A 22,521-nucleotide genomic window follows, 5' to 3' on the forward strand; every position below is an offset into this window, starting at 1 on the left:
CAGCTGAGACTCATAAAATTAAACCTTAAGAGCTGTCCTGGATTGGGACCAGCATGATCGGTAGTCCCGGTTGGGACCTACGTGCTGTACGCTGCATTGCAGCCTTTTTTTAAATTTGAAAATAAACCTATGTTTGGATCACCTTCTTGGGTCTCCTGAAGATTTTATACTGGCAATGAAGAAAATCGACGGCTGTGATTCTGGACACCCGACTGGACTTATAATTCCTCAGCACAAGAGCAAGGTCGGAGAGAATTTTAAAATACTGCCCTTTGACACACGAGTGGAAAGGTTTGACATGCTAGGCCTGTGTCTATTGGAGTTTAGATGAGGGGTGATATTGAAATATATAAGTTCCCGAGAGGTCCTGACAGGGTGGATGGTGAAAGGGTGCTTCCCCCTTGTGCGAGTGATTAGAACTAGGAAAGACAGTTTGAAAATAAGGGGTTCTCATTTAAGAGAGAGATGCGGAGACATTTTTGTTCTCAAGAAGGTCATGAATCTTTGGCGCTCCCTTTTCTGGAGCGCAGTGGAGGCAGTGCCATTGAATAGTCTGAAAGCAGGGATAGATTCTTAACTGACAAAGGAGTCAAAGGATATCAGGGCAAGGTGAGAATGTGGAATTGAGGCCACAATCTGATCAGCCATGATCTTATTGAATGGTGAAGCAAGCTTGAGGGCCCAAATGGCCTAGGGCGGCTGGTAGCACAGTGGTTAGCACTGTTGCTTCACAGCACCAGGGTCCCAGGTTCGATTCCTGGCTTAGGTCACTGTCTGTGCGGAGTTTGCACATTCTCCCTGTGACTGCGAGGGTTTCCTCCGGATACTCCTGTTTCCTCACACAAGTCCCGAAAGACGTGGTGTTGGGTAAATTGGACATTCTGAATTCTCCATCCATGTACCCGAACAGGCGCCGTAATGTGGCGACTCGGGGCTTTTCACAGTAACTTCATTGCAGTGTTAATGTAAGCCTACTTGCGACAACAAAGATTATTATTATTATTATTCCTGCTCCTAATTTGTATGTTCATGTGTGATATAGAAAAACAAGTTTTTGTTGTTGGAATAAAGACCAAATCTAAATGTTTCCTCATCCACAGGGTCTTGAAAATGTGATGACTACAAATGCAACTTGTTGACTACAATTATATGAGTCCCACTTTTATTTTTTAACATTTGAATTTATATACTCATTGTGGTAGGATGAAAAGTAGTGACAAAACAGCCGAATTCTTTCATACTTTGCAAACATGCTTTCTTTATTTTTAAATGGAATTGATCATAAAGACCTTTTGCAAAATTATAGCTATTTGTCCAATCTGCCTTTCTTAACTACTTACAGAAAGGGCAAGTAAGAGCATCCAGAAACTGAAGTGTACTCTGGAAGGAAAACATCAGGCAGAATCCTCCGTACCATCTCCAGAGGATGACAAAGTCCAGCCAAATTTAACAAGTTCCCCAGGGAGGAGAGAGAATCATGGTGAAGTGACTTGGCGAGAGCTACAACACAGTCATGCAGGTGACCACTAATTAATATTTATTAACTCCATCACTGAAGGTGGGAGGCAGTAATGTGTTCACTTCTGTGTGTTAGTCTGTTTGTAAGTAATATACTATAAAAATGAATAGATGGATTTAATTGAAACTTGATATACAGATAGGATATTGGACAAGAAAGAGCTGATTAGTTTTTGGCGATGATGTGGATCGGGATCCTGGAATTTTTTAATAAGACCCATTAACATTGAGAAGTTGGGTGAATTTACTGTCTTTTTTAGAATATTATGGTTTTTAAATTTAGAATAGTATTTTTGTTTGAGAATATCGTGGATTGTCTCAGAGGCTGTGGTGGAATTTAACATAGCTGTCAATATTGAGTAGAGTTTTCAGAGCAGGTTATTAGTTGTGGATTTGCTTGAAGCCTCCTCTATGAAATGAAAGCTCTTAAATAATTTTTTTTCCAGCTTTGTAATTAATAAAGCATAAACCAGATTGATGAAGATCTTGAGGAAGAGCTGCGTAATTGTAATCACGTTAAGTTTAAAAAAAAATCTTTTTTGTCTCCTCATTTTCAACATTTTCATCAAATAAACAACAAAAGAAAACAAAAAAAAGAAAATTAACAATCAATCAGTAAGCAGTGTACTCAAGACAAACCCCCCCACCCCCACCTTCCCCCCCCTAATGTTCGATGGCAACCAATTGTCGAAAGTGTATAATAAACAGTCCCCATGAATTGTAGAACCCTTCCTTTGTCCCCCCAGCTCAAACTTCACCTCTTTTTAAAAAAAATAATTTTTATTAAGGTTTTCATAAAATATCAATAACAAAATGAAAAAGGAACCCAACAGGGTTAAGTACAAAACACGGTCTAGCAAAGCAACCCACCCTACCCCCCTCCCCCCTGTACATAAATAATAAATTAACATTAACACCCCGACTTAACACAACTGGTATATACACCCCCCTGGACCCTCCAGTGTAAATAACAGAAACAGAAATAAATGAAAGTAAACCCCCCCCCCCCCCGAGTTCCTGCTGCCATTGACCAATGTCTGTTGTTCTGCCAGTAAGTCTAAGAACGGTTGCCACCGCCTAAAGAACCCTTGTACCGACCCACTCAAGGCGAATTTCACCCTTTCCAATTTAATGAACCCCGCCATATCGTTGATCCAGGATTCCACGCTTGGGGGCCTTGCATCCTTCCACTGAAGAAGAATCCTTCGCCGGACTACCAGGGACGCAAAGGCCAGAATACCGGCCTCTTTCGCCTCCTGCACTCCCGGCTCCTCTGCCACCCCAAATATTGCGAGCCCCCAGCCCGCTTTGACCCTGGACCCTACCACCCTCAACACCGTCCTCGCTACGCCTTTCCAAAATTCCTCCAGCGCTGGGCATGCCCAGAATATATGAGTGTGATTTGCTGGGCTCCCTGAGCACCTAACACACCTATCCTCACCCCCAAAAACCCGGCTTATCCTTGTCCCGGTCATGTGTGCCCTGTGCAGCACCTTAAACTGTATGAGGCTGAGCCTCGCGCACGATGAGGAAGAGTTCACCTTCCCTAGGGCATCTGCCCACGTCCCTTCCTCAATCTCCTCTCCCAACTCCTCCTCCCACTTACCTTTCACCTCCACCACCGAGGCCTCCTCCTCCTCCTGCATCACCTGGTAAGTTTCCGAGATCTTCCCCATTCCCACCCACCCCCCCGAGAGCACCCTGTCCTGTACTGCGTGTGGCAGTAGCGTCGGGAATTCCACCACCTGCCGTCTGGCAAACGCCCTTACCTGTAAGTACCTGAAGGTGTTCCCTGGGGGGAGCCCGTACTTCTCCTCCAGCTCACCCAGGCTCGCGAACTCCCCGTCCACAAACAGGTCCCCCAACTTTCGTATCCCTGCCCTGTGCCACCTCAAAAACCCTCCACCTGTTCTCCTACTTGCGCACCAACGTCGCATTGGCGGCCCAGTAGTACCCACAGAGGTTGGGCAGCGCCAGTCCCCCCCTATCTCTACTCCGCTCCAGGAACACCCTTCTCACCCTCGGAGTCCCTCGCGCCCACACAAACCCCATTATACTCCTGTTAACCCGCCTAAAAAAAGCCTTTGGGATAAACACGGGGAGGCACTGGAACAGGAACAAAAACCTTGGGAGCACCGTCATTTTGATTGACTGCACCCTACCCGCCAAGGACAGCGGCAACGCGTCCCACCTCTTGAACTCCTCCTCCATTTGCTCCACCAGCCTTGTAAAATTAAGCCTATGCAGGGCCCCCCAGCTCCTGGCCACCTGGACCCCCAAATACCTGAAGCTCCTCTCCACCCTTTTTAGTGGGAGCTCGCCAATCCCCCTCTCCTGGTCCCCTGGGTGAACCACGAACAGCTCACTCTTCCCCATGTTGACCTTGTACCCCGAAAAGTCCCCGAATTCCCTAAGAATCCTCATTACCTCCGGCATTCCCCCCACCGGGTCAGCCACATATATCAGCAGGTTGTCCGCATAGAGCGACACCCTATGCTCCTCCCCAACCCCCTCCAGTTCCTTGACTCCCTCAGTGCCATAGCCAGGGGTTCAATCACCAGTGTGAAGAGCAGGGGGGACAGGGAACACCCCTGCCTCGTCCCTTGGTGCAACCAAAAGTACTCGAACCTCCTCCTGTTTGTGGCCACACTCTCCATCGGAACCTCGTACAACAGCCTAACCCACCTGACAAACCCCTCCCCAAACCCGAACCTCTTCAGCACCTCCCACAGGTACCCCCACTCTACCCTATCGAAGGCTTTCTCAGCGTCCATCGCCACCACTATCTCCACCTCCCCCTCCCTCGCCGGCATCATGATAACGTTCAAAAGCCTCCGCATATTCGCATTCAACTGCCTCCCCTTCATAAACCCCATCTGGTCTTCATGGATGATCTGCGACACACAATCCTCAATCCTCGTGGCTAAGACCTTCGCCAGCACCTTGGCATCTACATTTAGCAACAAAATCGGTCTGTAAGACCCACACTGCAGGGGATCCTTGTCCCGTTTCAGAATCAAGGAGATCAGTGCCCGGGACATCGTCGGGGGCAAAGCCCCCCCCTCCCTTGCCTCATTGAAGGTCCTGACTAGCAACGGGCCCAACAGGTCCATGTATTTTTTATACAATTCGACCGGGAAACCGTCCGGCCCCGGTGCCTTCCCCGCCTGCATGCTTCCTATCCCTTTGGTCAGCTCCTCCAGCCCAATCGGGGCCCCCAATCCCGCCACCAGTCCCTCTTCCACCTTTGGAAACCTCAATTGGTCCAGGAAGCGGCCCATCACTCCCTCCTCCCGTGGGGGCTCAGATCGGTACAATTCATTGTAAAAGTCCCTGAAGACCCCATTGATGCCAACCCCACTCCGCACCACACTCCCTCCCCTGACCTGAACTCCCCCGATCTCCCTAGCTGCGTCCCGCTTCCGAAGCTGATGCACCAGCATCCGGCTTGCATTTTCCCCATACTCGTAAATCGCCCCCTGGGCCTTCCTCCACTGCACCTCCGCCTTCCTGGTGGTCGCCAGGTCAAATTCGGCCTGGAGGCTGCGCCTCTTCCTCAACAATCCTTCCTTGGGCACCTCCGCATACCTCCTGTCTACCCTCACCATCTCCCCCACCAGCCTCTCCCTCACCCCCCGCTCCCTCCACTCCTTGTGGGCCCTAATGGAGATCAGCTCTCCCCTCACCACCCCTTCAGCGCCTCCAATAGCATCCTCACTCGGACCTCCCCATTGTCGTTGGTCTCCAAGTACCTCTCTATACTTCCTCGGACCCGCTCGCTCACCTCCTCATCCGCCAATAGCCCCACCTCCAAGCGCCACAACGGGCGCTGGTCCCTCTCCTCCCCCATCTCCAAGTCAACCCAATGCGGGGCGTGGTCCGAAATGGCTATTGCCGAATTCTCAGTATCCTCTACTCTCGCTATCAGCGCCCTACTCAAAATGAAAAATTTGATTCGGGAATAAGCCTTATGGACATGTGAGAAGAATGAAAATTCCCTAGCCCCCGGCCTTGCAAATCTCCAAGGGTCCACCCCTCCCATCTGGTCCATAAACCCCCTCAGCACTCTAGCCGCTGCCGGCTTCCTACCCGTCCTAGACCTGGAGCGATCCAGTGCCGGATCCAGCACTGTGTTAAAGTCTCCCCCCATTATCAGGCCCCCCACTTCCAAGTCTGGGATCCGACCCAACATACGCCGCATAAAACCCGTATCGTCCCAATTCGGGGCATACACATTGACCAGTACCATCCTCTCTCCCTGCAACTTACCACTTACCATTACGTACCTACCGCCATTATCTGCCACGATGCTCAACGCCTCGAATGACACCTTCTTTCCCACCAAGATCGCTACCCCTCGATTTTTGGCATCCAGCCCCGAGTGAAACACCTGACCTACCCACCCTTTCCTCAATCTTACCTGGTCTGCCACCTTCAGGTGTGTCTCCTGGAGCATAACCACATCTGCCTTCAGCCCCTTCAGGTGCACGAACACGCGGGCCCGCTTAACCGGCCCATTCAGTCTCTTTACATTCCAGGTTATCAGCCGGATCAGGGGGCTACCCGCCCCCCTCACCCGCCAACCAGCCATAACCCCTCCTCCGCCAGCCACGTGCCCGCACCCCACACCCGGCCCGTTCCCCACGGCGGCATACCCCCGTCTTGACCACCCCTCCCCCACTCGCTCCAGCTCCCCCTTGACCATAGCAGCAGCAACTCAACCCCCCCCCCCCCAGGCTAGGACCCATCCTAGCTGATTTACTCACCCCATTGCACTTCCGCAAGTCAGCTGACTCCTGCTGACCCCGGCCACTCCCGCCTCTCCTTCGTCTCCTCCCATTGTGTGACACACCCTCCTCTCCCGTTCCCCATCAATAGGCTCTCCCCCACCCCCTTCCAACCCTCGCTTTCCCGTCCCCTCCAGTCTTCAGCGCGGGAAAAAGCCCGCGCTTTCCACCTACCCGGCCCCGCCACCTCTGACGCAGCTCCTTTTACAGGCCCAGTCCCCTCACCCCCGACGCGGGCCTCCCACTCCCCCGTGAGGCCCCATCTCACCGCCGGCCACCACCCCTGTTCCGTTTACCTACCCCCCTCCAAGAGCCCCCCCCGACCAACCCAACCAAAACAGTCCCAAAACTTCACCTTCTCAAGAGTCAGAAATTCCAGTAGATCTTCCTGCCGTGCCGAGGCACAGGGCAGAGAAGCTGACCTCCACCCCGACAGGACCCATCTCCGGGCAATCAGCAAGCCGAAGGCTAAAACATCTGTTCCCGCACCCACCTGCAACCCTGGCTGGTCCGACATCTTGAAAATGGCTTCTAGGGCCCCTGGTTCCAAGATCACGTGCACGACCCCTGAGATGACATTGAAAAACTCCCTCCAATACTTCACCAACTTCGGACAGGAGCAAAACATATGTTCTCCACTCCCTCAAAGATTCGGCTCACCCTCGGCCTCGTGAGGTGAGCCCTATACACAACCTTCAGCTGTATCAGCCCCAACCTTGCAAACGAGATTGAGACGTTCACCCCCCGGAGCACCTCGTACCACAAACGGTCTTCCGAAACCTTTCCCAAAATCCTCCCGTAGATCACCGACACTACCCCATTCCCCCTGCCATTAACCTCCTGTCCAGCTTCCCTGGCTCAAATCTATGGTTCCCCTTAATCAGGATCTCCCCTGACCCCCCCCCCCCCCCCCCCCCCGTCCCACACCACCTGCACCTCGAAGTGGGTTATAATAACATTAAGTTAACACATGGTAGAGGTTCTTTTTTAATTCTTCTTTACCGGATGTGGGCGTCGCTGGTTAGGCCAGCATTTATTGCCCATCCCTAGTTACCCTTTAGAAAGTGGTGGCGAGTTGCCTTCTTGAACAGTTGCAGTCCTTGAGGTGTAGGTACACTCACTGTGCTGTTAGGGAGGGAGTTCCAGGATGTTACCCAGTGACGGTGAAGGAATGGCGATATATTTCCAAGTCAGGATGGTGAGTGACTTGGAGGGGAACTTCCAGGTGGTGGGGTTCCCAGGTATTTGGTGCACTTGTCCACTGAGTGCCCTCTTCACTTGTTACAGAATTTGTTTCTCTTGTTTGAACTCGAGTTTTAGCTTTGAACTTGAAGGTTTGTTCTATTTTGAAATTATTGTTTACCTTTTTGGGGCGGGTTGTAGTTACGACATGCAACAGTGCCTAGCAGCAGCAATTATGCCTCCCATGTGTTTGGTTCCCAAGAGTCTATTGCTGGAATGTTTAAATCAGATATTTGTGTTGCAATTTTAAATGTTTTACTTTCCCTTTTATTTAATTGCATTCAAGGGATGTGAGCTTCACTGACAAGGTCAGCATTTGTTGCTCCTCCCCAATTGCCTTTTAGAAGGTGGCAGTGAGTCGCGTTCTTGATCTACTGCAGAACATGTGGTGTACAGTATGCTATTAGGAAGGGAGTTCCAGATTTCTGGCCCAACAACAATATAACATCAATATAATTCCAAGTTAGGAGGTTTGTGCCTTGGAGGGGAACTTCCAGATGGTGGCATTACCATGCATCTATAGTCCTCTAGGCAGTAGAAGTTGTGGGTTTGGAAGGTGCTCTTGAAGGAGATTTGGCAAGTTGCTGCAGTGCATCCTCAGGGTCTCAAACAAATATCACCACTCAAGACAGCACGGTGGCCTAGTGGTTAGCATAGATGCCTCACGGCACTGAGGTCCCAGGTTCGATCCCGGCTCTGGGTCACTCTCTGTGTGGAGTTTGCACATTCTCCCCGTGTCTGCGTGGGTTTCGCCCCCACAACCCAAAAATGTGCAGAGTAGGTGGATTGGCCACACTAAATTGCTCCTTAAATGGAAAAATAATTGGGTAATCTAAATAAAAAAATATCGCCATTCAACTCGATCGAAGGCTTTCTCCTCATCCATTGACACTATCACCTCCGGCACCCTAATACCTGACCAGGTTTAAGCCTAATGTTACTAGACAGCTGCTGTCCCTTCACGAACGCCGTCTGATCTTCTGATACCACCTCTGGCACACACCCCTCCAATTACCTTGCCAGCAACTTAGCTTGTATCTTCACCTCCGTATTTAGCAACAAAATGGGCCTATGTGACTCACACTATAGTGGATCCTTATCTTTCTTTGGAATCAAAGAAATAGGGGCCTGTGCCAACGTACCCAGCAATTTCCCCCATCTCCAATGCTTTATTGAACATACTCATGAGGTGTTGGGCCATTTCCCCCAAGGACTGTTTTTGAAATTTGACTGGGAAGCGATCCGGCCCCAGCGCCTTCCCCCACTGAATTGCCCCACCCCCTCCACTATCGCCTGCAACCCCAATGACTCCTCCAATATTTACCTGCACAATTTTCTATGCCGCCACCTGTTAGCCCAACTGATGTGCCAGCAGATGACGAGCCTGATCACCATACTTGTACTCTGACCCACCACCTTTCCTGTTGTCTATCGGTTGAACTGCCCTTGCAGTTCCTTCCTCTCCGCCCAAAGCTCCCTAGACGGCGATGCCGAATATCTGCGGCCTACCCCCACAATACCCTCCAGCAACCTCCGCCTCTCCTCTCTCTCAGCCTGATCCCTATGAGCCTTAAAATAAATCACCTCCCCTTGGACCACCACCTTCATGTCTCCCAGAACGTGGCCGCAGAGACCTCCATTTTGATTAAATTCCACGTCATTCTTTATGGCCCATTGCACCTAATCACAAAATTCTTTACCCGCTATTAACCCGAATCAAACCTCCACCGCGGTCTCTGTGCCCGCCCCGTCTCAGGTCTCACATCTACATTGTGCGGCGCATGGTCTGAATTAATTATGCTGCATACTCCCTCCCACCACACCCGCCAACACCTCCTTCCCCACCACAAAGAAGTCTATTCAGGAGTATACCCGATGAACCTGGGAGAAGAAGGAATATTCCCTCTCTCCCACGTGTCTCTGTCCCGGGTGCCTAAATCTCCACGGATCAAACCCTCCCATCTGCTCCATGAACACCCATAGGCCATCCCTGTCCCAACCATAGATTTAGGTCTCGACTGGCCCACCCTAGGGTCAAATTAAACTCACCCCCCATAATTAACTTATGGAAATCCAAATGGACGCCAACAGTTTCTTAATAAAATCCACGTCGTCCCAATTGGGTGTGGACAAATTGACCAAAATTACCGGCATCCCCGCCAGCACCATCCTCATCATCACAAACCTACCCCCTGGGTCTCTCACCTCCCTCAACACTACTAATGTCACCTTTTAAGTAAACTGGATTGCAGCCCCCCTTGACTGGGGGGCTTTCGACCTTCCCCTTTATGGAGGTCTGCCATCACCCCCTAATCTACGATCAACCCAACTATCCATTCCCCAACAAACGTGAGCCCACTCAAAATCGCCAACCCCTCCATCTTCTCGAGTCTAACTTGGAAAAACAACTGTGTCACCTTACCCCCACCCCCCACCTACTCTGGGTACCCATACAGCCCCAACCTCCACACTGCTTCCGTTTACTAGCATATCTCGCGAGCATGGCGGTTCCTACCTGGGGGCCCAAACGAAGGACCTCACCTCTGATGTGTTAGGCAGGTAGGTTCGATGTGGACTGCACTCGATGCAGGGAAGCTAGAAGCAGATGTCTAACACTGGAGAAGATCCAACACTGTTTTATTCAACGATAGAACTGATATACATATTCAGCTGTGGGTCGACACAAGACTAAACTGACTGGAGACCTTGTAGTAGCCTGACCAGACTTACTAGCTACCACATGATGTTTGCACTTGCTAGCTCATGGACTCTGACTGTCTCAGTGGCTGGGTCCCGAGAGAGCGGGAAACCTTGTGCCCTCTGGCTTTCTAGTGGTAGTGTCCTGTCTGGTGATTGGCTGCACTGTGTTGTGTGCTTACTGGTCATCCTGTGTGTCAATCACTGCCTGTCTACATCTCATTATATACATGAGTGGATATTATGACATCGCCACCCTTTTTTATTAGATAAATAAATACTAAGGTGTGTGTGTGTAATATATATATATATATATATATGCCTGACTGTATACAAAAGGTGTCTAAATGAATGTATATACATAGGAAGGTGTCGATAGTGTAGATACATGGCAAACGAAACAATATTTACAGAGGTTAAATCGATGAAGTCACAAAATGTACAAAAGTTCAGTCTACAGATTCAGTCTTTGTGGTGGGCGACGAATTCTTGTCGATCGCCGCAGAGGTGGATCCAGAGCCGCCTGCACGTGGAAAGGCGGGATCGCTGCCATCGCGGTGGTCGCATGGTCCGGCAGGATTGCTGGTAGATCCATGGCCTCGTGGCAGGGTACGTCCGGAGGAAGCATCGTAGGCGGCGGGGCACTTTGGTCAGGTAGCAGGCGTGCAACTCTTCGCAGTGCCATCTGTTGCGCCATAGCAGGGAGCCATCAGCCATGCGGACAAGGAACGATCTTGGGGCCACTTGTTTGACCACAACAGCTGTGGCTGACCAGCCGCCCTCAGGCAACTGGACACGAACATGATCAGTTGGGGCCAGCTCGGATAGATCCGTGGCATGAGCATCGTATGTGGCCTTCTGTTGGGCCCGTGACTGCTGCATTTTCTGTAAGACAGTGAGGTGGTCAAGGTCTGGAACATGGATGGTTGGAACTGTGGTCCTCAGAGTGCGATTCATGCGCAGCTGCGCTGGAGACAACCCAGTGGACAGTGGGGTTGCCCTGTATGCCAGCATGGCCAGGTTGAAGTCGGAGCCTGAGTCTGCAGCTTTGCACAGCAACCACTTTACAATATGGACCCATTTCTCGGCCTTCCCGTTTGACTGCGGGTAGTGGGGACTGGAGGTTACGTGACGGAAGTTGTAGGACTGTGCAAAATCAGACCATTCCTGGCTGTAAAAGCAAGGACCGTTGTCGCTCATTACCGTGAGCGGAATCCCATGCCTGGTGAACGTTTCTTTGCAGGCTTTGATTACCGCCTTCAACGTGAGGTCGGACAGTTTCACCACTTCTGGGTAACTGGTGAAGTAGTCGACCAAGAGTACGTAGTCACGCCCCTTGACGTGGAAAAGGTCTACACTTACTTTGGACCACAGAGAGGTCACGATCTCGTGCTGCTTCAGCGTTTCCTTGGGTTGTGCTGGTTGAAACTTCTGACAGGTAGGGCAGTTGAGGACTGTGTCAGCAATATCCTGGCTGATGCCCGGCCAATAGACCGCCTCCCGAGCTCTGCGTCGGCAGTTCTCGACCCCAAGGTGACCCTCATGGAATTGGCCCAGCACCATGGTCCGCGTGCTCTGAGGAATTACGATCCTGCCAAGTTTCAGAAGGATTCCCTCTACCATCGTCAGATCGTCTTTTACGTTATAGAACTGGGGACATTGTCCCTTCTGCCGGCCATTGGTAAGGTGCTGCATCACACGCTGCAGCAGAGGATACTTGGCCGTCTCCTCACGAATTTGGACCACCCATTCGTCAGAGGCCGGAAGGTTGGTGGCACACAACTGCACTTGCGCTTTTATGTGGCAGATTAAGTCACTTTGTTCACACAGTGTGGTAATGGACCTGGATAGGGCATCTGCAACGATCAGCTCTTTGCCTGGCGTGTAGTCACGTTCGAAGTCGTAGCGGCGTAGCTTAAGAAGAATTTGCTGTAACCGAGGTGTCATGTCATTTAAATCCTTCTGGATTATATGGATTAGAGGCCTGTGGTCCATTTCTACCGTGAAGTTTGGCAGGCCGTAAGCGTAGTCGTGAAACTTGACCATCCCTGTCAGGAGGCCCAGACACTCCTTCTCAATCTGAGCGTACCGTTGCTCAGTGGGCGTCATGGCCCTGGAGGCATACGCCACTGGAGGCCAGGACGAGGAGTCATCTTGCTGACGGAGCACCACCCCAATGCCATCCTGGCTTGCATCAGTCAATATCTTGGTTTCCTTGGTTGGGTCGAAGAACGCTAGAACCGGGGCTGTGGTGAGCTTTGCTTTCAGCTCACGCCATTCCTCTTCATGCGTGGGCAGCCACTGGAATTCCGTCGACTTCTTGACGAGATGGCGGAGGGCCGTGGTGTGGGATGCCATATTGGGAATGAATTTCCCGAGGAAGTTGACCATCCCGAGGAAGCGGAGGACTGCCTTCTTGTCCTCCGGGGTCTTCATAGCGTTGCTCACCGAGACCTTGTCGACATCTGGCCGCATGCCCTGCTGCGAGATTGGGTCACCCAACATCCGATTGACCAAATGAGCACTTGGCCCTGTTGAGCTGGAGACCATGTTCATGAATTCTCTGGAATACCTTCTTGAGGCGAGCGATGTGTTCCTGTGGGGTTGTGGACCAGATAATTACGTCGTCAACGTATACTTGCACCCCCTCGATGCCCTCCATCATCTGCTCCATAATGCGGTGAAATACTTCGGAGGCAGATATGATCCCAAAAGGCATCTGGTTGTAGCAGTAGCGACCGAACTGGGTGTTGAACGTACACAGCTTGCGACTGGACGCGTCCAGCTGCATTTGCCAAAAACCCTTGGAGGCGACCAGCCTAGTAAAGAATTTGGCATGAGCCATCTCACTGTTCAACTCTTCACGTTTTGGTATCGGGTAATGCTCCCGCATGATGTTGCGGTTTAGATTCTTAGGGTCAATGCAAATGCGAAGCTCCCCTGACGGCTTCTTTACGCAGACCATGGAGCTGACCCAGTCTGTTAGCTCTGGTGACCTTCGATATGATGCCCTGGTCTTGGAGGTCCAGTAATTGCTTCTTCAGACGATCCTTGAGGGGTGCCGGCACCCGGCGTGGTGCATGAATTACAGGGGTGGCGTTCGGCTTGAGCAGGATTTTATATCGGTATGGGAGCGTGCCCATTCCATCGAATACACTGGTACTGCGTGATAATGTCATCTATGTCGGCTTGCAAGTTTCCATCAGGTGAGGCCATCGCCGGTGATGATGACATGGTGTGGACTCGCTGAACCAGGTTCAGGAGCTTGCAGGCTCGAGCACCGAGCAGGGACGCTCTGTCAGGCCCGACGATTTCAAACCGCAGTGTTGCCTTGATCGCCTTGTTTGATACCCCTGGTTGACAGGAGCCACTGGCAGCTATGGCATTGCCATTGTAGTCGAGGAGCTGGCAGGCAGGTGGAAGAATGCTTGGTGCGGCGCGGAGGGTGTCGAGGTCGGATTTTGAGATGAGGTTCGCTGATGCGCCGGTGTCCAGTTTAAATCGTATGCGAGCCTTGTTAACTGTGAGGACAGCACACCACTCGTCGTCGGGATCCACACTGAGGATCGAGATGTGTTTCGCCGTTGTGGTGGAAGGCAGCGCATGTGTAGTTATGATGCCCACCCGGTATGGGGACTTGAGGCACTCAGCATCAGGGTCTGTTGGGCTGTCGGTATCGGAATCTGGCATGCCTTGTTGTATTGAGCGGACACTTCTGCGCCGCAGCTGGGATCGCTGGCTGCTGAGCGGTGGAGCAGTTCTGCAAAGGGATGTGTAGTGGCCAAGCTTGCCACACTGTAGACACTGGCGTCCTTGTGCCGGATATTGCCGCTTTAAATTGGCGGAGCCACAATTTGGACACGTCATGACTCCGACATCAGCGCGTTCCGTGTGCTGTCGCGCATGCGCAGTGCGGTTGGTCGACGTACGCACCTGCACAGTCAGGTTGTCGGGCTCGTCATCCACCCGGTCGTGGCGCGCATGCGCAGGGACCCGGGAAAAGCGCGCAGAACATAAGAACATAAGAACTAGGAACAGGAGTAGGCCATCTGGCCCCTTGAGCCTGCTCTGCCATTTAATGAGATCATGGCTGATCTTTGTGGACTCAGCTCCACTCTCCGGCCCGTACACCATATCCCCGAATCCCTTTATTCTTTAGAAAGGTATCTATCTTTTTCTTAAAAACGTTTAAAGAAGGAGCCTCAACTGCTTCACTGGGCAAGGAATTCCAGAGATTCACAACCCTTTGGGTGAAGAAGTTCCTCCTGCACTCCGTCCTAAATCTACCTCCCCTTATTTTGAGGCTATGCCCCCTAGTTCTGCTTTCCCCGACCAGTGGAAACAACCTGCCCGCATCTATCCTATCTATTCCCTTCATAATTTTATATGTTTCAATAAGATCCCCCCGCATCCTTCTGAACTCCAATGAGTACAGTCCCAGTCTACTCAACCTCTCGTCATAATCTAATCCCCTCAACTCTGGGATCAACCTAGTGAATCTCCTCTGCACTCCCTCCAGTGTCAATATGTCCTTTCTCAGGTAAGGAGACCAAAACTGAACACAATACTCCAGATGCGGCCTCACCAACACCCTATACAATTGCAGCATGACCTCCCTAGTCTTGAACTCCATCCCTCTAGCAACAAAAGACAAAACTCGATTAGCCTTCTTAATCACCTGTTGCACCTGCACACCAACTTTTTGCGACTCGTGCACCAGCACACCCAGGTCCCTCTGCACAGCAGCATGTTTTAACATCCTACCATTTAAATAATAATCCATTCCGCCGTTATTCCTCCCAAAATGGATAGCCTCACACTTGGCAACATTGAATTCCATCTGCCAGACCCTAGCCCATTCACCTAACCTATCCAAATCCTTCTGCAGACTTCCGGTATCCTCTGCACTTTTTGCTTTACCACTCATCTTCATGTCGTCTGCAAACTTTGACACATTGCACTTGGTCCCCAACTCCAAATCGTCTATGTAAATTGTGAACAACTGTGGGCCCAACACTGATCCTTGAGGGACCCCACTAGTTACAGGTTGCCAACCAGAGAAACACCCATTTATCCCCGTTCTCTGCTTTCTGTTAGTTAACCAATCCTCTACCCATGCTACCACTTTAGCCTCAATGCCATGCATCTTTAGTTTATGCAGCAACCTTTTGTGTGGCACCTTGTCAAAAGCTTTCTGGAAATCCAGATATACCACATCCATTGGCTCCCCATTATCTACTGCACTGGTAACGTCCTCAAAAGATTCTACCAAATTAGTCAGACACGACCTACCCTTTGTGAACCCATGCTGCGTCTGCCCAATGGGACAATTTCCCTCCAGGTGCCCCGCTATTTCCTCCTTAATGATAGATTCCAGCATTTTCCCTACAACCGAAGTTAAGCTTACCGGCCTATAATTACCCGCTTTCTGCCGACCTCCTTTTTTAAACATTGGTGTCACGTTTGCTACTTTCCAATCCTCTGGGACCACCCCAGAGTCTAGTGAATTTTGATAAATTATCACTAGTGCGTTTACTCTGTTCGATGCTCAGGCCATTGTGCAATGGCGTGCACCCGTTCCGCCTTGTGGGAGGCCAGCTTTGCAGTTTATGCCGCCCTGATGTGGGAGTAACAATTCTTAGCATGCTCATGGACAACGCACGTCTCAATAGCGACAGAGAGGGTCAACTGTTTGACTTTCAAGAGCTGCTGCTGAAGGGAGTCGGAGTGGACCCCGAAAACGATCTGATCCCGGATCATGGAATCAACCGTTGAGTCATATTTACATGACTGCGCTAGGATGCGGAGATGGGTCACGAAGGACTGAAAATGTTCATCCTTACCCTGAAGCCTCTGCTGGAAAACGTAACGTTCAAAGCTCTCATTCACCTCGATGTCGCAGTGGCTGTCATACTTCAGCAGGACTGTTTTGAATTTCATTTTGTCTTCGCCGTCAGCGAACGTAAGGGAGTTGTAGATGTGGATGGCGTGGTCCCCCGCAGTGGAGAGAAATAGCGCAATCTTCCTGGCGTCCGATGCTGCTTCGAGGTCGGAGGCCTCGATGTACAAGAGGAACTTTTGCTTGAAGACTTTCCAATTGGCGCCGAGGTTGCCAGAGATGTGGAGCTGCGGAGGAGGCTGGATGTTTTCCATTTCACTGGATGCCTGCTTGCTGGTCAATGCTGATTCACTCGAGGTAGGTCCGTCAAGATCAGTATCACTCTGGTACCATGATGTGTTAGGCAGGTAGGTTTGATGTGGACTGCACTCGATGCAGGGAAGCTAGAAATAGATATCTAACACTGGAGAAGATCCAACACTGTTTTGTTCAACGATAGAACTGATATACATATTCAGCTGTGGGTAGACACAAGACTGAACTGACTGGAGACCTTGTGCTAGCCAGACCAGACTTACTAGCTACCACATGATGTTTGCACTTGCTAGCTCATGGACTCTGACTGTCTCAGTGGCTGGGTCCCGAGAGAGCGGGAAACCTTGTGCCCTCTGGCTTTCTAGTGGTAGTGTCCTGTCTGGTGATTGGCTGCACTGTGTTGTGTGCTTACTGGTCATCCTGTGTGTCAATCACTGCCTGTCTACATCTCATTATATACATGAGTGGATATTATGACAACCTCCACCACCCACTCTATTTACTTCAACTATCCCCTACAACCCATCGCGTTCCTCCCTGTACACACAGCATTCAATCAAGAATCTTTTCTTTGACCTGAAATTTCTGCATTCGCACAACCATGGCCCGGGGCAGCGCCCTACTCTCAACCTCTGTCTCAGGGATCGGTGGGTCCAATCCACTTCAGGGACCCTGTCAAACACTTTCTCATCTACCAACTTCTCAAACATTTTCATCACAAAGCTGGTGGCACTGGCACTCGTTCCCACCATTCCTTCCGGCAAACCTATGATGTGCAAATTCTGCTGCCTGGGCCAATTTTCCTGGTCGTCTACCCTTGCCCGCAGCACTTTGCACATTTCCTCCAGCATCGACATCTCTGCTTTCAGCGATACGATTCGGTCACTCTAGTCTGAAATCGCCTTCTCCACTTTTCTTTTATTGACACACCCTCTACCTCCAGATGCTTCTCCACTCAATACACCAACCCACAAAGAATTGCTCCTGCGCCCTCAATCAATCTCTCTGCATTTCCTAATACTGTTGTTGAAATTCTTCTTTTATGAAGCTCATGAGCTGCCCTATCGGCAATGTGGCCATCGATGATAACCCATCCCCCTCTGCCATCTTTCTCAATACTGATGTGCCAAGAGGCTCCTCCAACTCCTGAGCCAGGGCTTTCATCAACTTTTGCCGGGTCTAACACCCCGGCCACATTCCACACTGGGGGAGAATCAACCACTCTTCTCCCACTTTGTCTCCAAAAATTACCCATCAAATGGACAGCAAGTTCCAAAACCAACACCTCCACACTGGAGCCATCATGTGTGCAACCGGTCAAACCATGGCCGCCACCGGAAGTCGGGTGTTCAATGAATACTTCTTATTGGTGTTCACTCGGGTATTCAGAATCGTGGGAGATCAGGACAGAGTAGATGGGGAGACTCTGTTCCCGCTTGAGAAAGGATCAAGAATGAGAGGGCACAGATTTAAAGTAATTGACAAAAGAAGCATAAGCAACATGAGAAAAATCTTTTACACACAGCAAATGACTGGGGTCTGGAATGCACGACCTGGGCGTGTAGGGGAGGTTCAATCAAGGCATTCGAAAGGAAATTAGACAGCTATTTGAAAAGGAAGAATGTGCAGGATTTCAGGGAGAAGGTGAGGGAATTGCCATCTGTGAGTTACTCACTCCGAGCCAGTGCAGACACAATGGGCCAAATGGCCTCATTCTGTAACAACTCTTGAGATTCCTTGCTTTTGTATTCTATGCTTCTACCTGAAAAGTCCAGGATCGTATCTCCTTTCTCAACCTGCACTGCCACCTTCAACAACATATGCACATATAGTTATATGAAATTTGGGATGGTTAGGATAATATTTCAAAAATTCCCTAGGTGGCAATCGGCTGGTCATTATTTTAATAGTGGTTTGAGGGAGTGGATAAAGGAGACAAGCAGGTCTTTTATATTCGGTGGTTTGGCAGAGGAAAATGAGGTACAGCGCATCAAAAAGACAGGATACAAGATACAGCTGTTAGTAGGATTAAATGAGGTAGAGATGGCAGAGTTGAGCAGGCTAGATGAGTTCAGGTGTAAATTAATAAGTCACTTGATGCCAAAACAAAGGGAGGATATCTCAATGGAGAAGTCAGCATGTGACTTGGAGGAGGGTTACCCAGCAGGGTTTTGAATGAGGGGTGGAAGGATTGAACAGAGTGAAATGCTTGATGGCAAAGCAGACGAATGACATGGAAGATAAAAGGCTGATTCTTCAGCCGTGCCAGCTGCAAGATCGCCATGGACAGGACGGGGGCCATGTAAAGGTCCGTTGACCTCTGGTGGGAATTACCGGTCTCCAGGTGGGCACGGCCGTAGAATCGCGCCCAAAGACCGCTTGTCACTCAAGTGTTTACATCGCATTTATTAGGTTATGCTCGCCTGATACACAATATAGTGTTTCAGATTTATGACTTTTCATCAGAATGTTTTGATGAAATGTCGTTGATATGAAATGTTAACTGTTTCTCTCACCATAATTTCTGCTAGTTCTACTGAGCATTTCCAGCATTTTCTGTTTTATTTCAGATTGCTAACATCCGGAGTATTTTGCTTTTTGATAAAACCATAATACCCTGACAGCTACAAAAGTGACAGGCCTTTGCATGAGTCTTTTCCAAATGGCTAGAAAGGTACTGTAGGATCATTTTAGTTGTGAGCCAGGTATTACCTTTATCCTAACTTGTCCTGTAACTAAAAATAACCTAAAATTTATTATGTTGGCATCAATGGCAAACGTCCTGTTAGATAATCAATTTTGTGTTTGCCATATTCAGGCTGGTGTTGTTTAACTGGTTGTGAGTATATGTCTATTTCTTTATATTTAGTGTGCAAAGTACATTTTGTGTTACATAGAACATAGAACGATACAGCGCAGTACAGGCCCTTCGGCCCACGATGTTGCACCGAAACAAAAGCCATCTAACCTACACTATGCCATTATCACCCATATGTTTATCCAATAAACTTTTAAATGCCCTCAATGTTGGCGAGTTCACTACTGTAGCAGGTAGGGCATTCCACGGCCTCACTACTCTTTGCGTAAAGAACCTACCTCTGACCTCTGTCCTATATCTATTACCCCTCAGTTTAAAGCTATGTCCCCTTGTGCCAGCCATTTCCATCCGCGGGAGAAGGCTCTCACTGTCCACCCTATCTAACCCCCTGATCATTTTGTATGCCTCTATTAAGTCTCCTCTTAACCTTCTTCTCTCCAACGAAAACAACCTCAAGTCCATCAGCCTTTCCTCATAAGATTTTCCCTCCATACCAGGCAACAGCCTGGTAAATCTCCTCTGCACCCGCTCCAAAGCCTCCACGTCCTTCCTATAATGCGGTGACCAGAACTGTACGCAATACTCCAAATGCGGCCGTACCAGAGTTCTGTACAGCTGCAACATGACCTCCTGACTCCGGAACTCAATCCCTCTACCAATAAAGGCCAACACTCCATAGACCTTCTTCACAACCCTATCAACCTGGGTGGCAACTTTCAGGGATCTATGTACATGGACACCTAGATCCCTCTGCTCATCCACACTTCCAAGAACTTTACCATTAGCCAAATATTCCGCATTCCTGTTATTCCTTCCAAAGTGAATCACCTCACACTTCTCAACATTAAACTCCATTTGCCACCTCTCAGCCCAGCTCTGCAGCTTATCTATATCCCTCTGTAACCTGCTACATCCTTCCACACTGTCGACAACACCACCGACTTTAGTATCGTCTGCAAATTTACTCACCCACCCTTCTGCGCCTTCCTCTAGGTCATTGATAAAAATGACAAACAGCAACGGCCCCAGAACAGATCCTTGTGGTACTCCACTTGTAACTGAACTCCATTCTGAACATTTCTATTATTGCTATTAAATAGACTGTGTTCGATGTTATATTTTTCTTGATACAGTGAATGAGCTCAGAGCCCTGTTGCGACATCAGAAAATGGAAGAAACGACAAGTTCTGCATCTGCGACCAGGAAATGTCTTCTGGTAATATACTAGTAAACTTGAACCTGTACTTATTTAAGCATTAATAATGTTTACAATAGTTTCACTGGGTTTTAGACTGCAAATTTTCTGTACTTTCCAAGTGCAAGGTTATCGGTTGACATTTGCATGTGATAGAAAAACATAAAATTAGCCCAGTGCTGGCTTAGTTGCTTGAGTTGCAGAATACTGAATTTCAAATCAAGAAGGCCATGAGCACACCCTAACTATCATTTAGACTGGCACATTGCATCCGTTCTAAAGCAAATCAACAGAATAATGTGCCGCTAAAGAGTTTTCCAAGTCGGGGCAAAGGAAGAAAAACCTACCAGATCTAGCAGATTTTCTGTCAGTTCATTACAGAGCCTCAATGATGCCTTGCTAAAGGAATGAATATAGTATTGAATGCAAGAGTGGAGAAGCCAAAATGTTTCACCAAACCTTAAGTTGACCACTGTGCAAAGTTTCTCAATGCAAAAGAAAAGTTAACCCACACATACACAGTTTGTGGTTCTGCACATGGCTATTCAACGCGACTCGTGGGGGCCTGAATGGGGAACCACAGGAAGTAGTCGAGGCCAAAGCATTGTATCTTTTCAAGAAGTAGTTAGATGTAGCATTTAGGGTGGAGGGGATCAAAGGATATGGGGGAAAGCGGGATTAGGCTATTGAATTGGATGATCACCCATGACCATAATGAACGGCTGAGCAAGCCCGAAAGGCCAAATAGCCTCCTCCACCTCCTATTTTCTATGTTACGTTTCTATGTCATTGCTGGGTGGAGCTAAAGTGTTCAAACATTTTGAGAAAACTCTTTGAGTTGAGTTCTAATCCCACAAGTAAGGGGCGAGATTCTCCACTCCCGCGCCGGTTGGGAGAACCGCCTGGGCCGCCAAAATTTCCCGGGACGCCGGTCCGACGCCCTCCCGCGATTCTCCCAAGCGGCGGGAACGGCCCCGTCGAGTTCCACGGGCCGCAGGCCGGAGAATCGCCGGAGACACCCAAAATGGCGATTCTCCGGCACCCCTGCTATTCTCAGGCCCGGATGGGCCGAGCGGCCAGGCCAAAACGGCAGGTTCCCCCCGGCGCCGTCCACACCCGGTCGCTGCCGTCGTGAGCAGTGCGTGAACGCTGGGGGGGCGGCCTGCGGGGGGCGGGAGGGGGGATCCTGCACGGGGGGTGCCTCAAATGTGGGGTGGCCCGCGATCGGTGCCCACCGATCGTTGGGCCGTCCTCTCTGAAGGAGGACCTCCTTCCTTCCGCGGCCCCGCAAGATCCATCCGCCATCTTCTTGCGGGGCGGACTTAGAGAGGACGGCAACCACGCATGCGCGGATGACGCCAGTTATGCGGCGCCGGCCGCGTCATCTATGCGGCACCGCCTTTACGCGGGCGACAAGGCCTGGCGTGTGTAGATGACGCGGCCCCGATCCTAGCCCATTGTCAGGGCCTGAATCGGTCGGGAAATGGGCCGTTTCGCGCCGTCGTGAACCTCGACGGCGTTCACGACGGCGCGGCCACTTTGGCGCGGGAGTGGAGAATCCCGCCCAAGATCTTTTGCTCACAGTGGGACAATTAAAAGAAAAGAGTAAAATAGTATTTAAAGCAGTGCAGTCTTGTTTGAGGACCAGGGGGAAGCTGAAACAAAGCAGTTTGTTGTCTGTAAATTATCAGACACTTCAACCAGTTTATTAGTAAAACATTTTACCCAGGTGCCCTCATTCACGTGATGAACAAAGGGCAAACACAGCTTCATGATTCAACCCAAATTTATTTACAAACAGTTATCCTCCCAAATATAGTTTGCCCGAGATTCTAGTACCTCTGCCAATGTACTTGGTCGAGTTGCAGGTCCAATACATTGAGCCTCAGGCGTCTCAGGGCCGTCGACTGCAAAGGTGGATCTTCCCGTAACAGCCTCCCCGAACAGGCACCGGAATGTGGCGACAAGGGGCTTTTCACAGTAACTTCATTTGAAGCCTACTTGTGACAATAAGCGATTTTCATTTCATTTCATTTTCATTCATTCATCTCGCATGCTTCTTCTGTCTGTTCTCTGGTCTGCTGTTGAGCCTTCTCCATTGCCTCTGTGT

General features: G+C 49.9%; 1 protein-coding gene across 5 annotated transcripts in view; it reads left to right on the plus strand.

The window, feature by feature from the left end:
- Nucleotides 1–22,521, plus strand: part of sdccag8 (SHH signaling and ciliogenesis regulator sdccag8) — a 727,678-nt gene that overhangs the window by 10,659 nt on the left and 694,498 nt on the right. For all 5 annotated transcript variants that reach the window (XR_011948390.1, XM_072512651.1, XM_072512625.1 and 2 more), the window contains exons 2-3: nucleotides 1,343–1,519; nucleotides 20,350–20,432. Coding sequence is in view for 4 of the 5 variants with exons in the window: in XM_072512651.1 (XP_072368752.1) it covers nucleotides 1,343–1,519; nucleotides 20,350–20,432 (260 nt within the window). In the remaining variant the exon portion in view is untranslated. The remainder of the gene's footprint in view (nucleotides 1–1,342; nucleotides 1,520–20,349; nucleotides 20,433–22,521) is intronic.

The sequence above is a fragment of the Scyliorhinus torazame genome, chromosome 1, assembly GCF_047496885.1.
Source record: "Scyliorhinus torazame isolate Kashiwa2021f chromosome 1, sScyTor2.1, whole genome shotgun sequence".
Taxonomy (NCBI): Eukaryota; Metazoa; Chordata; class Chondrichthyes; order Carcharhiniformes; family Scyliorhinidae; genus Scyliorhinus; species Scyliorhinus torazame.